The 16,562-nt window shown below is 46.7% G+C and overlaps 1 protein-coding gene across 2 annotated transcripts in view; it reads left to right on the forward strand.

The window, feature by feature from the left end:
- Positions 1-377: 377 nt before the first annotated feature.
- NPC1 (NPC intracellular cholesterol transporter 1) overlaps positions 378-16,562 on the forward strand; it is a 43,885-nt gene continuing 27,700 nt past the window's right edge. The window contains exons 1-4 of one of the 2 annotated variants that reach the window (XM_088833486.1): positions 378-561; positions 11,347-11,469; positions 12,409-12,515; positions 14,585-14,760. In XM_088833486.1, coding sequence (XP_088689612.1) covers positions 505-561; positions 11,347-11,469; positions 12,409-12,515; positions 14,585-14,760 — 463 coding nt within the window. In that variant the 5' untranslated portion in view covers positions 378-504. Of the gene's footprint in view, positions 562-11,346; positions 11,470-12,408; positions 12,516-14,584; positions 14,761-14,854; positions 14,976-16,562 lie in introns of those variants that run through there. The other variant, XM_088833487.1, reaches the window with a different exon arrangement.

Genomic DNA, 16,562 nt, shown 5'->3' on the forward strand with positions numbered 1-16,562 from the left:
CCGATTTGCTAAAACCTTCTCGCCCTCCCATTTCCAATCGAGGAATGACAAAAAGGGGAGAAAGGAGTTAAAGCATCAAAACCACACACTGTTGCGACAACCCCAGAAATATCCTTCCCAGGCCGGATTCCAAATGTTCCGCTCTACCCGGGTCTCTTAGTCTCTGGCCTCACGCCGCGGCTGGGGCGGAATTAGTGAAGAGCGGGGACTGGGAACGGGCTGTGACATGAAGCGGTCCGGGCTCCACTAGCCCCGCCCCCGCCCCTGCCACGCCCCTTCCTGCTCCGGCCCCGCCCCAGGACGGGTCCTGTGCTCGGACGGCTCCACCCAGAAGTGGGAGGAGCCGGCGACGCCTTCGTCCTTCCTGACCTGCGCGCGCAGCCCGCCGCAGCCGGCGCGTGGCCTCCTCCCTCCGCGGGCGCGGGAGCCGGAGACAGCCCGGGGCGCCGAGCCGAGCCTGCGAGCCAAGTCTCTCCGACGTCCGCAGCCCGTCGCCGCGGCAGCATGAGCGTGCGCGGCCCAGCCCTCGGCCTTCTCCTGCTGCTCTTCTGCCCGGCGCAGGTGAGTGGCCGCCGGCGACCCGGGCGATCTGTGGGGGCCGTGGTGGGGCGGCCGTCTGTGCCGCGACTCCGGTGCCTTTCTCTGGCCACGCACTCTTCGCGGTGATCTGGAGGACGGTGGCAGCTGGGGCTGCCTGTTTGACCTGTTTTGAGCTCATTTCATCCGTGGTCATCTAATTTCTGGGTTTAGGATGTGGGATCAAGAAGGGAGGAAGAAAATGGGTAGAAAGGAATAGAATTCTTATCATTTTAACCTCCGCACCCCCTTCATTCTGCCATTTGTACAGAAATTCTTTATAAATTTGTTTAGGAGATCCGACTTCTTCCCTAAAGATGAAGGAGAGTGGGGAGGTAAATAATCTGAACTCACCTGAGTGCTTCACAGAAGGCAACTTGGTCTTCCAGAGAGGGCAAGTTACTTCTTATCCGCCCCCTTTACATCCATGGGAACGGAGGCCCGCAGGTGGGGGGTGGTTAATTGAATTTCGCCTTGTCACAATCCTTGCAGTGGAGAAGATGGGCCTGGAACTCCCAGTCCTGACTCCTTGGGTCGCTTTCCCTTGCTTTGGTAGCCTTGGGCGTGAGCACCTCACTGCTATTTGTGTTTCTACAGTTTTCTCCTTGAAAACTGTGTGGTTGGGTGTGGGGGGGGGATGTCTAAGGATATAGTGCTGATTAAACCAGATACAGTGGGAATCCTGAGCCCTGGTGCCCACTCGTAGGCGTGTCTATGATGAGGGTGTAGTGAGTCACGGGGAAGGCTGATGAAGGGGTTCCCTGCACTAGAAAAACCTCTCTTTGAACTATATAGTTCTCAGCAGGGGTTGGGTAAGGCTGACCTGGGAAGGGCCTCCTGTGGTGGGGTGGACGGGGGTGGCCAGCCCTGTGGGCTTCTGCAAGACCACATGTTTGGTGCCTGGTGGGGAGGAGAGGCAGAGAAAAGCAGGTTTTCGGGAGGTGGTTTGGAATGCGGTTAACCCGTAGACCACCTGCTAGCTCTGTGGCTTTGGGCTCATTACTCTTCCAAGCCGAACTTTTACTGAAGATAAACAACAGATTGTAGGATTATTGGGATTCTTAAGTAGCATGGTGTATGGAGGGGCCTCATCATAGTAGTAAAAACTCAAAAAATGGTAGCAGTTACTTGCTTTGAAAATACAGCTGTTTGGTTTCCTTTTGGTTTTAGGTCAGGATCTAATAGGCAGGCTTCTGGTTAAGTAGCTTTAATTTATCTCTGAAATCCGTCAGTGCCTCTCCTCCTAGGACTTGTGGGGTAGGTCAGAGGTTGATCACAAGTTTCTTGCAAAACGCCTGGAAGCCTTGAGAAGGTTTGTGAATATGAATTGGAAACACTTCTGTTGTATTTAAGATTGGCTCCGTCAGTCTGAAAGATGAATCCATTCCTGATCTCCTTAGGAAAAACAGTTTTAATGACTTAATTCCTACCTAGGCCTCATTATGGTCCTAGTTCCTCAAGAGAAAAAAAAAAACTTTAAAAAATTACAGTCAGGAGAGAGACCATAATGAGGCCTAGGTAGGAATTAAGCCATTAAAACTGTTTTTCCAAAGGAGATCAGGAATGGGTTCATCTTTCAGCCTGAGAGTGTTGAAGAGTAAGCCTCTGAAATGGAAGCGAATATAGGTAATCTTTCGCAGTCTTCCCCATTCCTAGAGTGATGTTGTGATCAATTATTTTACTAACATAAGTAATCAAGGGAAATGAGTTTTTTAAAATTATTTTTATGATTCGCAAGTGGTTAAAAAGAAGACAACTAGCTGAATAGGTCTTTGTATTCCTTCAGTGTTTGTCATATTACCCAGAACAAAGAACTCTCTTTCCTGGGTAACCCTTCCCCTCCTTCCACTCCTAAAAGGGACTCTTGTCAGGGTGTTAATGAATGACACGTTACCTGTCCGGAAGCCTGGAGTGGGCCATCTCTAACCTGATCTCAGGTGCTTCATCTGCGCTTCTCACCCACAGCTCTGTGAAGGGTGTTAGCTCTCTAGCTGAATAAACAAAGTGCTGTCAAAACCCTGCCCATCTTCCAAGGTCCAGTTCAAAAGCTTCATCATCTATAACACTTATTCCCAACTAGAATGCCTTCCCTCTGAAGTTCTAAACCTTTATTTAAATGGCTGCAGCAGCTTTTGGTATTTTGTTGTTGTTTAGTCACTAAACTGTGTCTTTGAGACCCCATGAACTGTACCCTCCAGGCTCTTCTGTCCATGGGATTTCCCAGGCAAGAATACTGGAGTGGGTTGCCATTTCCTTCTCCGGGGGATATTCCTGACCCAAGAATCGAATCACTGTTTCCTGCATGGCAGGTGGTTTGTTTACCACCTGATCCACAGGGGAAGCATTTACAGGCTGGCACAAGACTTGGCATTAAAAGACCTGGTACAGATCTTGACGCTTTCTCTTACCAGGAGTGGTCTTGGGCAAGGCAGCTGCCTCCTCTGTAAAATGGGTTAACAACCCTGCCTACCAGATGACTCATATTTAAAGTTCAGCAGATGTTCCACTTGGCCAATAACGTTCATAACCTGTTCCTGGCTCCAGTGTGGCTTCTCCAGAAGCCAGTGATAGATCAGGAGTGGCTTTAGCCTGCTGGCCCAACCCTTGGTTCAGTTTGTCACCTTGTGTGAACATTCCTTAGGAAAAAAAAACAAAACTGGGGACAGTATACACCCCATCCACTTTCATGGTTTTATTTGACCTTGTGACTGTTGTAGGTGCTGGAGCTTATTAAGCCTAAACTAGTAGTATAACCTTGAGCAAGTCAGTTAAACTGCAAGCCCAGGGCTTATCTATAAAGTGAAGACTGGCTGAACCCATCTAACTCTAAAATGTATCTTAAATACCCATCTGAAGGCGTGCCTGGTGCTCACACCAATTATCATTTGTTACGTGGATACGTTTATCCCAGATTGGCTATAAAACAGAATTCCAGAGAGTTGTGTCAGTAAAAGTCAGACCAGTCCAGCCTCCACCCCAAGTGTCCTATCATATTTATTTGATCTGCCCACCTAACTCCAAAGGATACAAAGCTTAATCTCTGGACAGCATTCTCCGGGCCACCCCCTCCACCCTTGTCCTGGGTTATCCTGACTGGCCAGACCAGCCCTGGTATTCCAGCCCTTGCCAGAGCTGAAGCTGGGCATGTCTGTCCCCAGGCTGGGGACAGTCCTGGATACTGAGGAAGTGAGTCAGGACTTGACAGCTCCCTGGAGTTGTACGTAAAGGGTAGTCACCAGTCATGCAAGTGAACAGTCCTGTGTAGCAGGAGGGGCATGGTAGTGGATGGGCCAGCCCGTCCCTGGCATATTGTCACAATCTAAGGATACATCAGTGTGCAAGCCGAGTTGGAGTTTGAACAGTGCGGCAGCTGTGGGGAGGATGGGGGGGGATATGGGAGGGAGTATGCCTACATTAGCGTTCAAAACCTTGGTTTTCATTATTGGTTTTGTCACTTACCAGCCAGGTGACCTTGGAGAATCCTCTCTGAGCTCTAGTTTTCTTACCTGTAAAATTCTGCAATGCTACTCCGTGGGGTGTCTGATAAAGAACTGAGGCGAGGAAGGAGAACTCACTCAGCTTTATGCCCAGAACCCGGTTGATGTTCAGTGAGCAACTGAACGTGAGTTACTTAATAGCCTAAAGTATAGGATTCTGTTGCTGGTGATCAGAGCTTCTCCAAGTGATAAGATGTGCTCTCATGGAGCTCCCAATTAGAGTCTGCCAGAGTTGCTGACATATAGCAGAAGGGGCATTTTTTTTTTTTTAACTGTCCTGAGCTATTCCTATTATTATTGAAAGATGCTTCCCTATGCAGTCACATATCTAATAATTTAAACTTTAGAGCATGTTGTGAAATAGCCGTATGGCCTCACCTTTAAAAGCAGAGACATCCTAGCCTTGTACTAAATTCTGGGTTAAAGCCAAAGTCACTTCTTACATAATCCAGTCAAGTTCCTTTAACTCATCGTGTATGTTTGGATGTTTTCTGAATCAGGGAGCACTGGATGAGATATTAAGACTTCAGAGGAAGTGTAACCCCCAAGCTCTGCCCTTTAGGATTCTGCAGTCTTGCAGGGGAGTCAAGACACCAGCAAGAAAATACTCTTGCAACCTCTGCCCACATACACAACTTCTGCATTCTCATAAATATGTGAATTCTGTTTCATCCTGGAGCATGAGCCTGCAAATTAGTTGTGGATGGTTTTCTTGGGACACACCCATGCCCATCTTTGACCTGTTGTCTGTGGTTACTTTTGAGTTAACAGCAGACAAGGTTGAGTATGTACCACAGACACCTTAAGGCTCACAAGCCTACCATATTTAATACGGTATCTGGCTCTCTTAGGAAAAGTTTAGGAATTTCCCTGGGTGGTCCAGTGGCTAAGACTCTGCGCTCCCAATGCAGGGGGCCCGGGTTCCATCCCTGGTCAGGGAAGGAAACCCCGAGTACTGCAACTAAAGAGTCCAAATGCTGCGACAAAGATCCCGTGTGCCAAAACTAAGACTCAGTTCGGCCAAATAAATACGTATGTGTGTGTGTATGTGTGTTAGTCGCTCAGTCATGTTCTACTCTTTTTGACCCCATAGACTGTAGCCCGCCAGGCTCCCCTGTCCATGGGATCGTCCAGGCAAGAATACTGGAGTGGGTTGCCATTCCCTTCTCCAGGTGATCTTTCCAACCCAGGGATCCAACGCAGGTCCCCCACATTGCAGGCAGATTCTTCAGTCTAAGCCACCAGGGAAGCCCAAATAAATAAATATTAAAAAGAAAAAAGGAAAAGTTTATCCACCTCGTCCTGGTGGATCCACAGGGGAGCTTATGGAAACGGGAGTGTACAGAGCTCTGGGTTCAGGATGCCTGGTGGCTTGAGCATTGAGGAGGGATGCCCGTGAGCACCTCTGAGGCCACATCTGAGGTTTGCTCATCTGTAAGTTGGACATAATAATAGCACCACCTGCCTCTCCCCAGGACAGCTCACCCAGACCAGGTGAAAGGAGTCAGAGTTAAATTCGGTGTTGGCAGCGAGTCTTGGGTGAGGCTTGTAAAAAGGGAGGCCGTCCTAAGATGTGGGGGCTGTGGGGAGACTGAAATCTATGGAGCAAACAAGGGACAGCAGACAAGGGCTAGAGTCTGTCCTTGGGGACCTGGATAAATACAGTTACAGTTAGTTCAAATAGAGCCAGCCACGGAGGGTAATCGAGATTTGTTTGAGAATATGTATTTCAAAGTTAATTCACTTGTGTTTTCGTAGGTGCATCTGTATAGGTTTACCTATTGGGGGGAAATTGAAAGCCGGAAGACCAGGATCCAATACATCAACATTTGTTAAATCTGAGGAATGGGATGGGGTGGAGAGATGAGGGGGGCACCCCTGTTATCTCACGTATACTTGTGATGTCTGAATAATTGGGATCGGTGGGTATTCTGTAATTAAAATCTACGATCATTTATTTTTGACTTTTTAGGAATCGGTCAGATGTTAAAATAAGATAGTTCTTGTGGTCACGAGTCACCCTGTAAGAGACTGGTCGGTGCCCATGAGATGAACTGGGAAGAATTATTCTTCTCTGGGCTTGTCCCCCACCCCCACCCCTGCTGCCCCCCTCAGTGGAGCTTTTGCAACACTTATTACTAGGGACGCTGGGTGTGTTAGTGACATTCAGACCCGTGGTTTCAACTGATGGTCCCTCTATACTTTGTTTAATCTCAGTCGAACCAAGAACATGCTCTCTGCAGTCTTTGCCACTGGACTTTTCTCTTAAGTGGTGAAGGACATCTGAGCTCTTGTTTTGTGTCAAAATACACATAAAGTTCATGGTTTTAAAGTACAGTCAGGGACATTAGGTATATCACATGTCGTGCAGCCACCACCAACCGTCTCCAACACTGAGCTCACATGTGGTCTGGTGCCCTTGGTGGGGGGTGGTGTGTGTGTGTGTGTGGTCGCTGTGTGTGTGTGTGTGTGTGTGTGTGTGTGTGTGTATAGTCGCTCAGTTGTATCCGACTCTTTGCGACCTCTTAGACTGAAGCCCACCAGGCTTCTCTGTCCATGGGTTTCTCTAGGCAAGAATACTGGAGTGGGTTGCTATTCCCTTCTCCAGGTGATCTTCCCAACCCAGGGATTGAACCCGGATCTCCTGCATTGCAGGCGGGTTCTTTTCTGTTTGAGCCACCAGGGCAGCCCACCCTCCCCGACCCGCTTGGAGTCCTGGCGGACCGCAAACCTTGGTAACTTTCAGTATCAGCAGGATCTGCCCTCCCCCAGGGGAGTATGGGTATGAAGCAGCAACAGGTGTTCTTGTATCAGTAAAGGCAGCTTTCACCCAGTCGCCTTGCCTTTGGAAATCACGTGGTTCCCTGGGAAGACAGGTGTGTGGCCTGTGTCCAAGCCCTTGGTCTGGGTGTCGGCTCCTGCTGCCCTCACATTCCAGGGAATCTTCCAGGGATCTCAAGGTGCAGCCTTTGTCTTTGTTAATAAAGTTCTGCCCAATGCAGTGCTGTGGCCATTTGGAAACTGGAAATTCCGGTCACTGGGACTGCAGCTAGGTTCTAGACTGGCTGCAGAGATGAGCACTGCCCAGTCAGTGGTCCACGGAGGAGTGACCCCGGTGCAGCGTAAGGAGTAAGCGCTCCAGCTTCCAAACCAGCCAGGCCTGGCTCACCCATTTCTCTGATGTGGCCTCAGAGGAGTCACTTTACCTGTGTAACCCTCGGTTTCCTCATCTGTGAAATGGTGTTGTTTTAGTACCAGACTCACAGACCTGTTGTGGGGTTGAGCTGACGGGGGCACCCTTAGTCAGTGGCTGGCTGCTGGGTGCCGTGGGGTGGGAGTGATGGAGATGGCACCTGTGAGAACAGACCAGGTGGAGGGAGGTGATGAGGTGGACCGAGGAGGCCTGTGGGCTCCCAGGGGAGGGTTCAGGGAGGGCAAGGGTGAGGGAGACTGTACCAGGGAGGCTTCCCGGAGGCTGGTAGGAGAGGACCCGGGGCTTTAAACCCTGCTGAAGAGGGCCTGGTGATGGAGGAAGGATCGGTTTCCTTGTGAGCATCTCAGCTGTTGTGGTTGGAAGTGCAGCTGGAGAGGAGTTGGGGGCGGTTTGAGCAGGGGAGGAAATGGGACCGCCTTTATGGGAGGAGCAGGTGAAAGGACCAACATGGAGATGAGGTTGAACATGTGGACGAGAGGGGGGCCAGGTGGAGGAGGTCTCTGGAGAGGCTCGGGACCATGGCAGCAGCTGGGCCTGGGGCAGAAGGAGGCGCTTGGGTTTCAGCTGTAGTTGAGCCCAGGAGAGGCGGAGAGAGAGCCTGGAGGTGAGCACGAGGCCTCCCCCACTGGTGCAGCCATGCGAGTGAGCTCAGAGGCTTGCGTGCCTGCACACAGGGTGGGGGAGGCTGATGCCAGAGCAAGGACCTCATTAAAGGGTTAATTGTATCTTGTTGAGAGTCTGTTTCTGGAACTAGAATGTTCTGGTTTGAATCCTGGCTCTGCTGCTCTTGGATTCAAACTCTCTGCCTCTGTTCATTCATGTGTAGATTGGGCTTAATCATAGCACCTCCTGGGACTTCACTGGTGGTCCTGGTCCGATGTTTAAGACTCCAGGCTTCCACTGCAGGGGGCAGGGGTTCTATTCCTGGTCAAGGAGCTAATTCCACCTGGCATGGTACAGCCAAAAATAGAAGAAAGATAAAACAAAAAACACTGCCCTCTCACTCATGCTTTAAGGTTGTGTTGGGTTCATAAGGTGAGAACAGTTAAAGCAGTGCCTGACACCCAGCAGGCAGCCTGTGAGCACCTTTGGGCCCCGCTGGTTCATGCTTCTTCAAGCAGATGACTTGGGAAAGCAATCCTAAGAGCAATGACTCAAGCCCTGTTTTTTCCTGGCCTGGAAGAAGCTTCAGGTTGTTTATTTTGTTCAGGTCTTTGAACCTCTTTGGTGAAGTCCCATATACTTCTCGGAAAACCTGGAGAATAATTCCTTACGTTTGATGGGTGGTGCTTTCTGGCTTTCTAAGTGCTTTCTCGTTTATTCCTGAATTCAGTCTTCCACCAGAGCTGTGATGTAACCGGGGTTGGGGGTGGTCAGGAGTGAGGAGGAGGTTGGAAACTCCTACTCGGCACAGCTGGGTGACCTGCTCCGGGTGCAGCTGGGCTCAGCATTTATTAAGGATCAGAGCCCAGGGCTCCTGACCTCCCGCCCCTCAAACTCGTTCTCCACCCCCATCTCTCCTGCCTGGTGGGTAGAAACACCTTTGCTTTGAAACAGATGGTGTAGATTATGAAGGATGATCTTGTAAGTAGGACCCAGACAGCATTGGGTCATCTTTGTTGTCCCGTAGAGCGCCGAGTGCTGAGGAAGGGGAGCTTAGACTCCAGAATCCCGTCTGTTAGTTATGCTAGAGCTGTGGGTTTGTTTTTTTTTTCTGACTGGATTCCTGTCACTCCTGCAGGTGATGAGCCAGAGTGCCCCTTGGCCAGTACCTGCTTGCCTTGTTGGTCTATTGAGAATTCTGTGCTGGAAGAGTGGGGTGCGGTGAGAAATCCAAGGGGTGGGTCCCTAGTATGTAAGTTACAGGTCAACATCAGCAGTTGTCACCCTCCTTGGCTTACTTGTCTTTCTACACTTCAGTAGTTGGATGATGACCTTTCAGTGGGAAACCCAGAATCGGAAAGAGCAGTACTTTTCCTAGAACCACTGGGTTTACAGACAAAATTATGATTCTTTTTATATAGGAATGGTGGAATTTTGTAAGTTCTTGCCAAAGGTTTGGGACGTGGCATTGCTGAATGCTTGTCGCTTCCTCATTTGTATACGTTCCCTCCCTCCCTGTGTCCTAAACCTATGACTTAATGAATCAAGCTGGGGTAAGTCATAATTGCTGGTTTAAAATATCGGAAGAATGAATTCAGAGACGAGTCTTGTGGGCGCTTAGATTCCCCCCCAGCTCCCCTCCATCTCCTGCCTGCTTTTCCTCCTGTGTTTTCAGGGCCTGTCGTGAGGTTTGTGTCTTTTCATCAGGGACCAGCACTGCTCAGCTCCTTGCAGGGTGTGTGGGTCACGTGCCCTTGTCCTTGGAGACAGTTCACTCTCTTGCATCTGTGCCCATTTTTCAAAAATGGCTTTTCCATCAGGCACCTCGGAAGCCATGGTTACTTCTCTCTTTTTTTTTTCATTTTTTTTTTAAATTTTACAATATTATATTGGTTGGTTTTGCCATACATTGACATAAATCCGCCCCGGGTGTACGTACATTCCCCTTCCTGAACCCCCCTCCCACCTCCCTCCTCCCCTTATCCTCCCTCTGTGTCATCCCCGTGCACCAGCCCCGAGCATCCTGTATCATGCTTTGTACCTGGACTGGTGATTCGTTTCACATATGATAATATACCTGTTTCAATGCCATTCTCCCAAATCATCCCACCCTCACCCTCTCCCACAGAGTCCCAAAGACTGTTCTATACACCTGTGTCTCTTTTGCTGTCTCGTATACAGGGTTATCATTTCCATCTTTCTAAATTTCATATATATGCATTAGTATACTGTATTGGTGTTTTTCTTTCTGGCTGACTTCACTCTGTATAATAGGCTCCAGTTTCATCCACATCATTAGAACTGATTCAAATGCATGGTTACTTCTCAACAGCCGCTGCTTCCCTCCAGGACAGCTGACTGCACAGTCACGCCAGCCGTGACCCTGGCCAGCTTGGTGGAGCTTGGTGGCCTTGCTAATGAGATGAGTCACACTCGCGCACCCCCCTGCCTTTTCTGATGCCATGTGACTGTCACATGGGGAATAGGAAAGGCCCTTGAGAAATCTTTATGCAAAAGGTTTTACATTTTTTCAAGATTCTGAAGTGATTTTCCTTAAAGTATGCACATTTCTTGCTTTTTCCTTAAACTCAAGGATAAGATACTCATTGTTGCTCCTCCTCCTTATGGGTTTTTTTTTCCCCACATTACTCATGGTGTGCTGATATTAATTAACCTTAGCAGATATGGAACTGTTCTTTCATTATTTACACCTGACTCAGTTCCTTATCCTGATGTGTAAAAATAGAGCCTTAGTAATCATAGGCTCACCTATTATCTTGCTTTCTTCTACACTGATTGATAGTGATTCTTGTATGGAACTGTTGCTTCCTCTTAATAAATAATCTAGCAGGAAGTAGAAATCATGTAAGCAATTTCAATTACCTCCTTTGCTGACTGACTTCACAAGTCCGTTTTGGACTTGGTTGTTGTTCGTGCACTAAGTCGTGTCCAACTCTTGCGCCCCCATGGACTGCAGCATGCTCGGTTTCCCTGTGCTTCACTGTCTCCTGGAGTTTGTTCAGACTCTCGTCCATTGAGTTGATGATGTCATCCGACCGTCTCATCCTCTGGCTCCCGCTTCTCCTCCTGCCCTCAGTGTTTCCCAGCCTCCGGGTCTTTTCCAGTGTGAAGTCAGCTCTCCATATCAGGAGGCCAAAGGATTGGAGCTTCAGCTTCAGCACCAGTCCTTCCAATGAATATCCAGGGTTGACTTCGTTTAGGATGGACTGGTTTGATCACCTTTCTGTCCAAGGGACTCTGAAGAGTCTTCTCCAGCATTGAGCTTTGGGTTTATTTTAATTAATGTTTTTCAAAATGTTCAACTAACCGGTGCCTCTGGCTTTTACTTCGCTTAGCAGGTACTGTTGGAAGCTTCTGTGAATGAGGGCGTTTTTGCTGTTGAAATTTGTGTTATCCCTGAGGCCCTAGTGAACCGTTTTCTGTTGACTTTTGCAGGTATTTTCACAGTCCTGCATTTGGTATGGAGAGTGTGGAATTGCATCTGGAGATAAGAGATACAACTGCAGATATTCTGGGCCACCAAAGCCATTGCCAGAGGATGGCTATGACCTAGTGCAGGTGAGTGAGTCGTCTTGGGCATTGGGAACACAAAACACTAATCAGAGGTCCTCTGCAGTTACACCGTAAATATTCCCGTGGGGTGGGGATAGAGATGGAATGAATGGGCTTCTCTTGTCCCAGACTCTTCCCTGTAGCGCAGAGAAGATAATATGCTAACTCTGCAGGCGTCATTTTTCTGGGGTTGACCATGCCTTGCTCATAAAGTTTCCCAGTAGCAGGTTACTACTGAGGGACTTGGTCTTGGTACCTTCCATGTTGCTCTTTGCAGCTTCTTCAAAATACACTCAGAGTTAGCCCCTTTTTTTCCTAGATTTCGGGACTTGAGTGGATGGGGCTGCTGAGTGGCTGTGACTCGCTTGTCCTATGTTCACTTTAGAGGTTCCTCCAGTTTCCACCTAGAGCCTGTGACCTTTGACTGCCGCCAGGAATCTGTTTCTTGTCTCTATTACCATCCCTGATACACAGGGATATTAGAAAAGAACTGGAAAAATCCAGGTTAAAAGACTGGCTTTAGAGGCTGCAGTTATCTAAAATCCAGCTGACACGGTAGCAGGTCTTCTGGACTTATTTGCTTCTTCCATCAAAATTTTTAAAGGCATTTGACTTTCCCTGGAGTGACTCGCAGAAAATAGCATTCTGGTTAAACATAACCAAATAACCGAAAAAGGGGTAAAGTTATTGTCACAGAAAGAAAGTGAGTTTCCCAATAAGACAAAGAAGTTGAAATATCTCTGCTGCCTCTAGTTTTGTGAGTCCCTGGTTATATAGAAGGAATTTGATCGCCTTTTAAAGGAATTCTGCAAGAGGTTTGCAAATAGGTGTGTCACCCTTGTGTTCCTCAAAAAGGATGAAGTGCAGAAAGTGGTCTCCTCTTTGAGGAGTGTTTGTGTTTATTTAACTTGGCTACTCTGATGTTCATGTTTTCTCTCCCGAAAGGAACTCTGTCCGGGGTTCTTCTTTGGCAATGTCAGCCTTTGCTGTGATGTCCAGCAGCTTCACACACTGAAAGACAACCTGCAGCTGCCTCTGCAGTTTCTGTCCAGGTGGGTTGACCTCCAGTCATGTAGAGAAAATGGGTTTAAAAGTTAGTTCTTGTTTCATTTTAAGAATGCTATCTTAGGACTTCTCAGAGATAAAGGAGAACTTCTGATAAAGTAGTAATGATCAGGCTTCGTTCTCGCTCTCGTTAACATTCAGAGTTGCTACTTGGTTTGCTTCTGAGATGTCTTCACCCCAAAGGGGACCTGCACTGGGGTCTGGGTCCTTTCAGACTTGAGCCCCTTTGCACGGTGGCGAGGCGAGGTTCCGGGGATCCTGCCCGGGTCTCTGACCCAGGCCCCTCCTCCGCACAGTCCTCTGCGTCGCCCCCGTCCCCTGTTTGGTGCATGGTTCCCTCTCCTCAGTGGAGCCTGCCTTTGATGACTGTTCACAAGCCTGTTCTGGCAGAGTCGGCTGGTTTTGTCAAAGTTAGTCTGCTGTCCACTGTGTTCTCGTGACCGGGGCAGTGAAAAGGGCCACGTAATAGATGTTCTCCAAGCTTACCCAGCAGTTTTCAAATGTGAGAAGAGTGAGCTGGTGGTGGCCGTCTGAGCAGCATGGTGTGAGCCCCCTGATGAAGGTGGATGGAAGGACCCGTGCTTCTCTGTGCAGGTCTCACTGCAGGTGACAGGGCTCACGTGGGCATCCTTGTTTCTTCCCAGATTTTCAGTTGGCAGTGCAGAGCGGAAAACCACCCCTCTGTGTGTTATCTCAGGATGACATACAACGTAGCAATAGATCTAATTAGATCTTTAGCCTTGAGGCTCTAATCAGGCCACTGTATCTTATGGAAGGAAATCTCACGGCTGTTGCTGGAGTCAGATTGAAGCTGTCATTCGGCCAAATACATTTATTTAGCATCTACTCGGCGTGAGGCATTATGGGCATAAACATCAAAAGATAGCCAAGTATTTCCCGTGTTGTCAGAGGTAGCAAAGCTTTATGTATAATAACAATGAGATGCTAATACGGAATATTATGCAGCCGTCCAAACTGATGACTGTAGAAGATGGAGTAACATGGAGAGAAGTTTGTAATTTATGGAAAGTGGTAGGAAGCAGTGCACCCCAGGAGCCATTTCTGTTCAGATGGTGCAGTTGTCCTTCCTGTCTGTCACAGTAAAGCATGGGACTCCTGAAAGCAAGCCAGTGTGTGTGTGTCTGCTCCTTCACTAGACGGGAGGCTTTTGTTTTATTTTTGGCCGCGCTGTGCAGCCTGTGGGGTCTTTGTTTAGTTCCCTGACCAGGGATAGAACCCACGCCTCTTAACATTGAAAGCGAGGAGTCTTAACCACCAGACTGCCAGGAAAGTCCCACAAGACCAGCAGCTTTGAAGGCTGAGACCAGACCGTCCTTGTTCTGTGTCACGTGTGGTCATCTGGATGGGAGCAGAATGGGGGGCAGTCTTGATTGGTTGTGTTGCAAGAATGCAAACCTGATGAAGCAATAGCTTTTGCAGATAAGAGGGAACTGAAGGGGAGGACAGAGGCCTTCTGCCACATAACTGGTCAACATTAGAAGCTTAACAGTGGACAGCTTGTGATTCTTAGGAAAACTGGGTGCTTCTGAAATGCATGTAGCTGGAGAACACCACTGCTGTTCTTTTTATCTTCTGTAATCATGGGGAATCCTCTTGTGTTTAGAGACGGTCTAAGATTATTTGGGGCTTGAAAGAGAGCCCTTCAGTAGGTTATGAGATGAAAGCACTAATGTGTAAATCTCATTTTTCCCCTTTTTTATTCTCAATCAGAATGTCACCATGGTAGTCCTAAGTCCTTTTGGCTTCAAGATACAGGAAACATGACCGAATTATAAAGTGCAGGATTCAGAGAGCATTTGTCTCTTCAAATTACATCCGGGCAGCACAAATGTTAGTAATTAGGGTGGTTTTTAAAGAGGTTTCTTTATTTTAACATGAGGTTTTAGGTTTGGAATTGCTGGGTTTAATATGTCCTCATGGTAATCCATTTGCCAATTTACAATAAATTTTAAATGGTCTTTGTGTATTTTAAATCATCTTTTTTGCTGGCCCTGTTATCCACGAGATCATTCAAAATAGTTTACTTTTTCTTTAGATGTCCATCCTGTTTTTATAACCTAATGAACCTGTTTTGTGAGCTGACATGTAGCCCTCGACAAAGTCAGTTTCTGAACGTTACAGCAACTGAAGATTATGTTGATCCTTCTACAAACCAGACGAAAACAAACGTCAAAGAATTACAGTACTATGTTGGAGAGAGTTTTGCCAATGGTAAGTAAACTTTTAAATTATCTCTCTTTTATATTTGATTTCAGGACAGTGGATCAAGTTGTCCTGTCAGCTCTGTGAAGAAGGACAGTTTTCAGTTCTGTTAGCACTGAAATGCTAATGGAAATGTGAGTTGTTGCTTTGCTTGTCTTCTGGGACTTGAGCTACAACCTGTGAAACAATCTCCTTAAAGTATTTGCTTTAACTCCTTCCTAACTGTAAGTTCCCTTCTGGAAATTTTTAGTTTGTGCAAGTTTATTTCTGTACATTTTAGGAACCATTCGGACTTTGGTTCTATTGGACATGAAGTGCGTAACTTCATGAATTACTGCAAGACTGCAGAGATAGGGTGGAAGGGAGACCTAGGTGGCAGAAGAGAGATTTTGCCTGTGAAGAAACCAGGCACCATAAGGGAAAGTAAGCAGGTGTGACAAACAGGAGAAAGGTATCCCAGCAACCGAAGATCATAGAACAGTCTGGAAAAGACCATGTCATGTTTGTTGAAAACGACTGAAATGAAAGAGTTCTGAAAGAATAGGACACTAGGGAAAGAGAATGAACAGATTAGAAATAGAACCAACTGGATCCGTTAATGAGAAATAGTTATGTAAGTGGATTAAAAGATAGAGGATTAGATGCAGCTGAATAAAGAATGTGCCCGAAAACAATAAAATGAGAGAATAAGAATTCAGCAGTTGCTGACTATAAGAGCAACGTATAAATATAATGATCAATTAAAAATGTAACCAAAAAATTTAATAAAAAACTTGTGCTTTGATGGACACCATTAGAAGGAGACAGACGTATTTGCAAAGCATGTATTTAATGAGGGACTTGTGTCTAGACTATATAAAGACCTCTGACAACTCAAAAAGGAAATAGCCCAATTAAAAATGGGCAGAAGATCTGAGCAGACATTTTTCCAAGGATGTTATTTGTACAAATAGTCAATAAGGTTTTGAAAAGGTGCTTAAAATCAGTCATCAGAGAAATGCAAATCAAAACCACTACGAGGTATCACTTGACAGCCAGTAGGGTGGCTGAAATAAAAAGACAAGTTCTGGCAGGTATGCAGAGAAATTGGAACCTTCATACACAGCTGGGAAATTGGAACCTTTATACACAGCTGGTGGGAATGTGGAACAGTGTAGTCACTTTGGAAAACAGTCTGGCAGTTCCTGAAGCAGTTAAACATGGAGTTACCCATATGACCCAACAGTTCCACTCACAAGAGAAATGAAAACATATGTTCATAATAGCCAAAAGGTGGCTATATGAAACAACTCAGATATCAATCAACTGATACATATAGAGAGAGATAAAATCTCTCTCTATATGATGGAATATTATTTGACCATAAAAAGAAATAAAATAAGGATCCATGCTGCAACATGGATAGACCTTGAAAACGTCATGCTAAGTGGTAGAAGCCAGTCACAAAAGACTGATTTCATTTATATGAAATGATTTCATTTCATGAAATCATGATTTCATTTAAATGAAATGTCCAGAATAGGCAAATCTATAGACACGGAAGTAGGTTAATAGTTGCTTAGGGCTTAACGGAATGGGGAAATAAGGGAGCATTAGTTAAAGGTCCTGGGTTTCTTCCTTAAGGTGATGAAGATATTTTAAAATTAACTGTGGTGATGATTTCTCATATCTATGAATATGCTAAAAGCCGTCAAGTTGTAACTTTAAATTGCTAAATTGTATGTGAGTTATCTCAGTAAAAGTATTGAAAAAAGGAATTTGTAACTAAATATAGCTCATTTTAAAAACTATAAAATCTGAATGACAGATAA

Source organism: Moschus berezovskii, chromosome 28, assembly GCF_049115385.1.
Source record: "Moschus berezovskii isolate FMDL1 chromosome 28, NW_MosBer_1.0, whole genome shotgun sequence".
NCBI classification, from domain to species: domain Eukaryota; kingdom Metazoa; phylum Chordata; class Mammalia; order Artiodactyla; family Moschidae; genus Moschus; species Moschus berezovskii.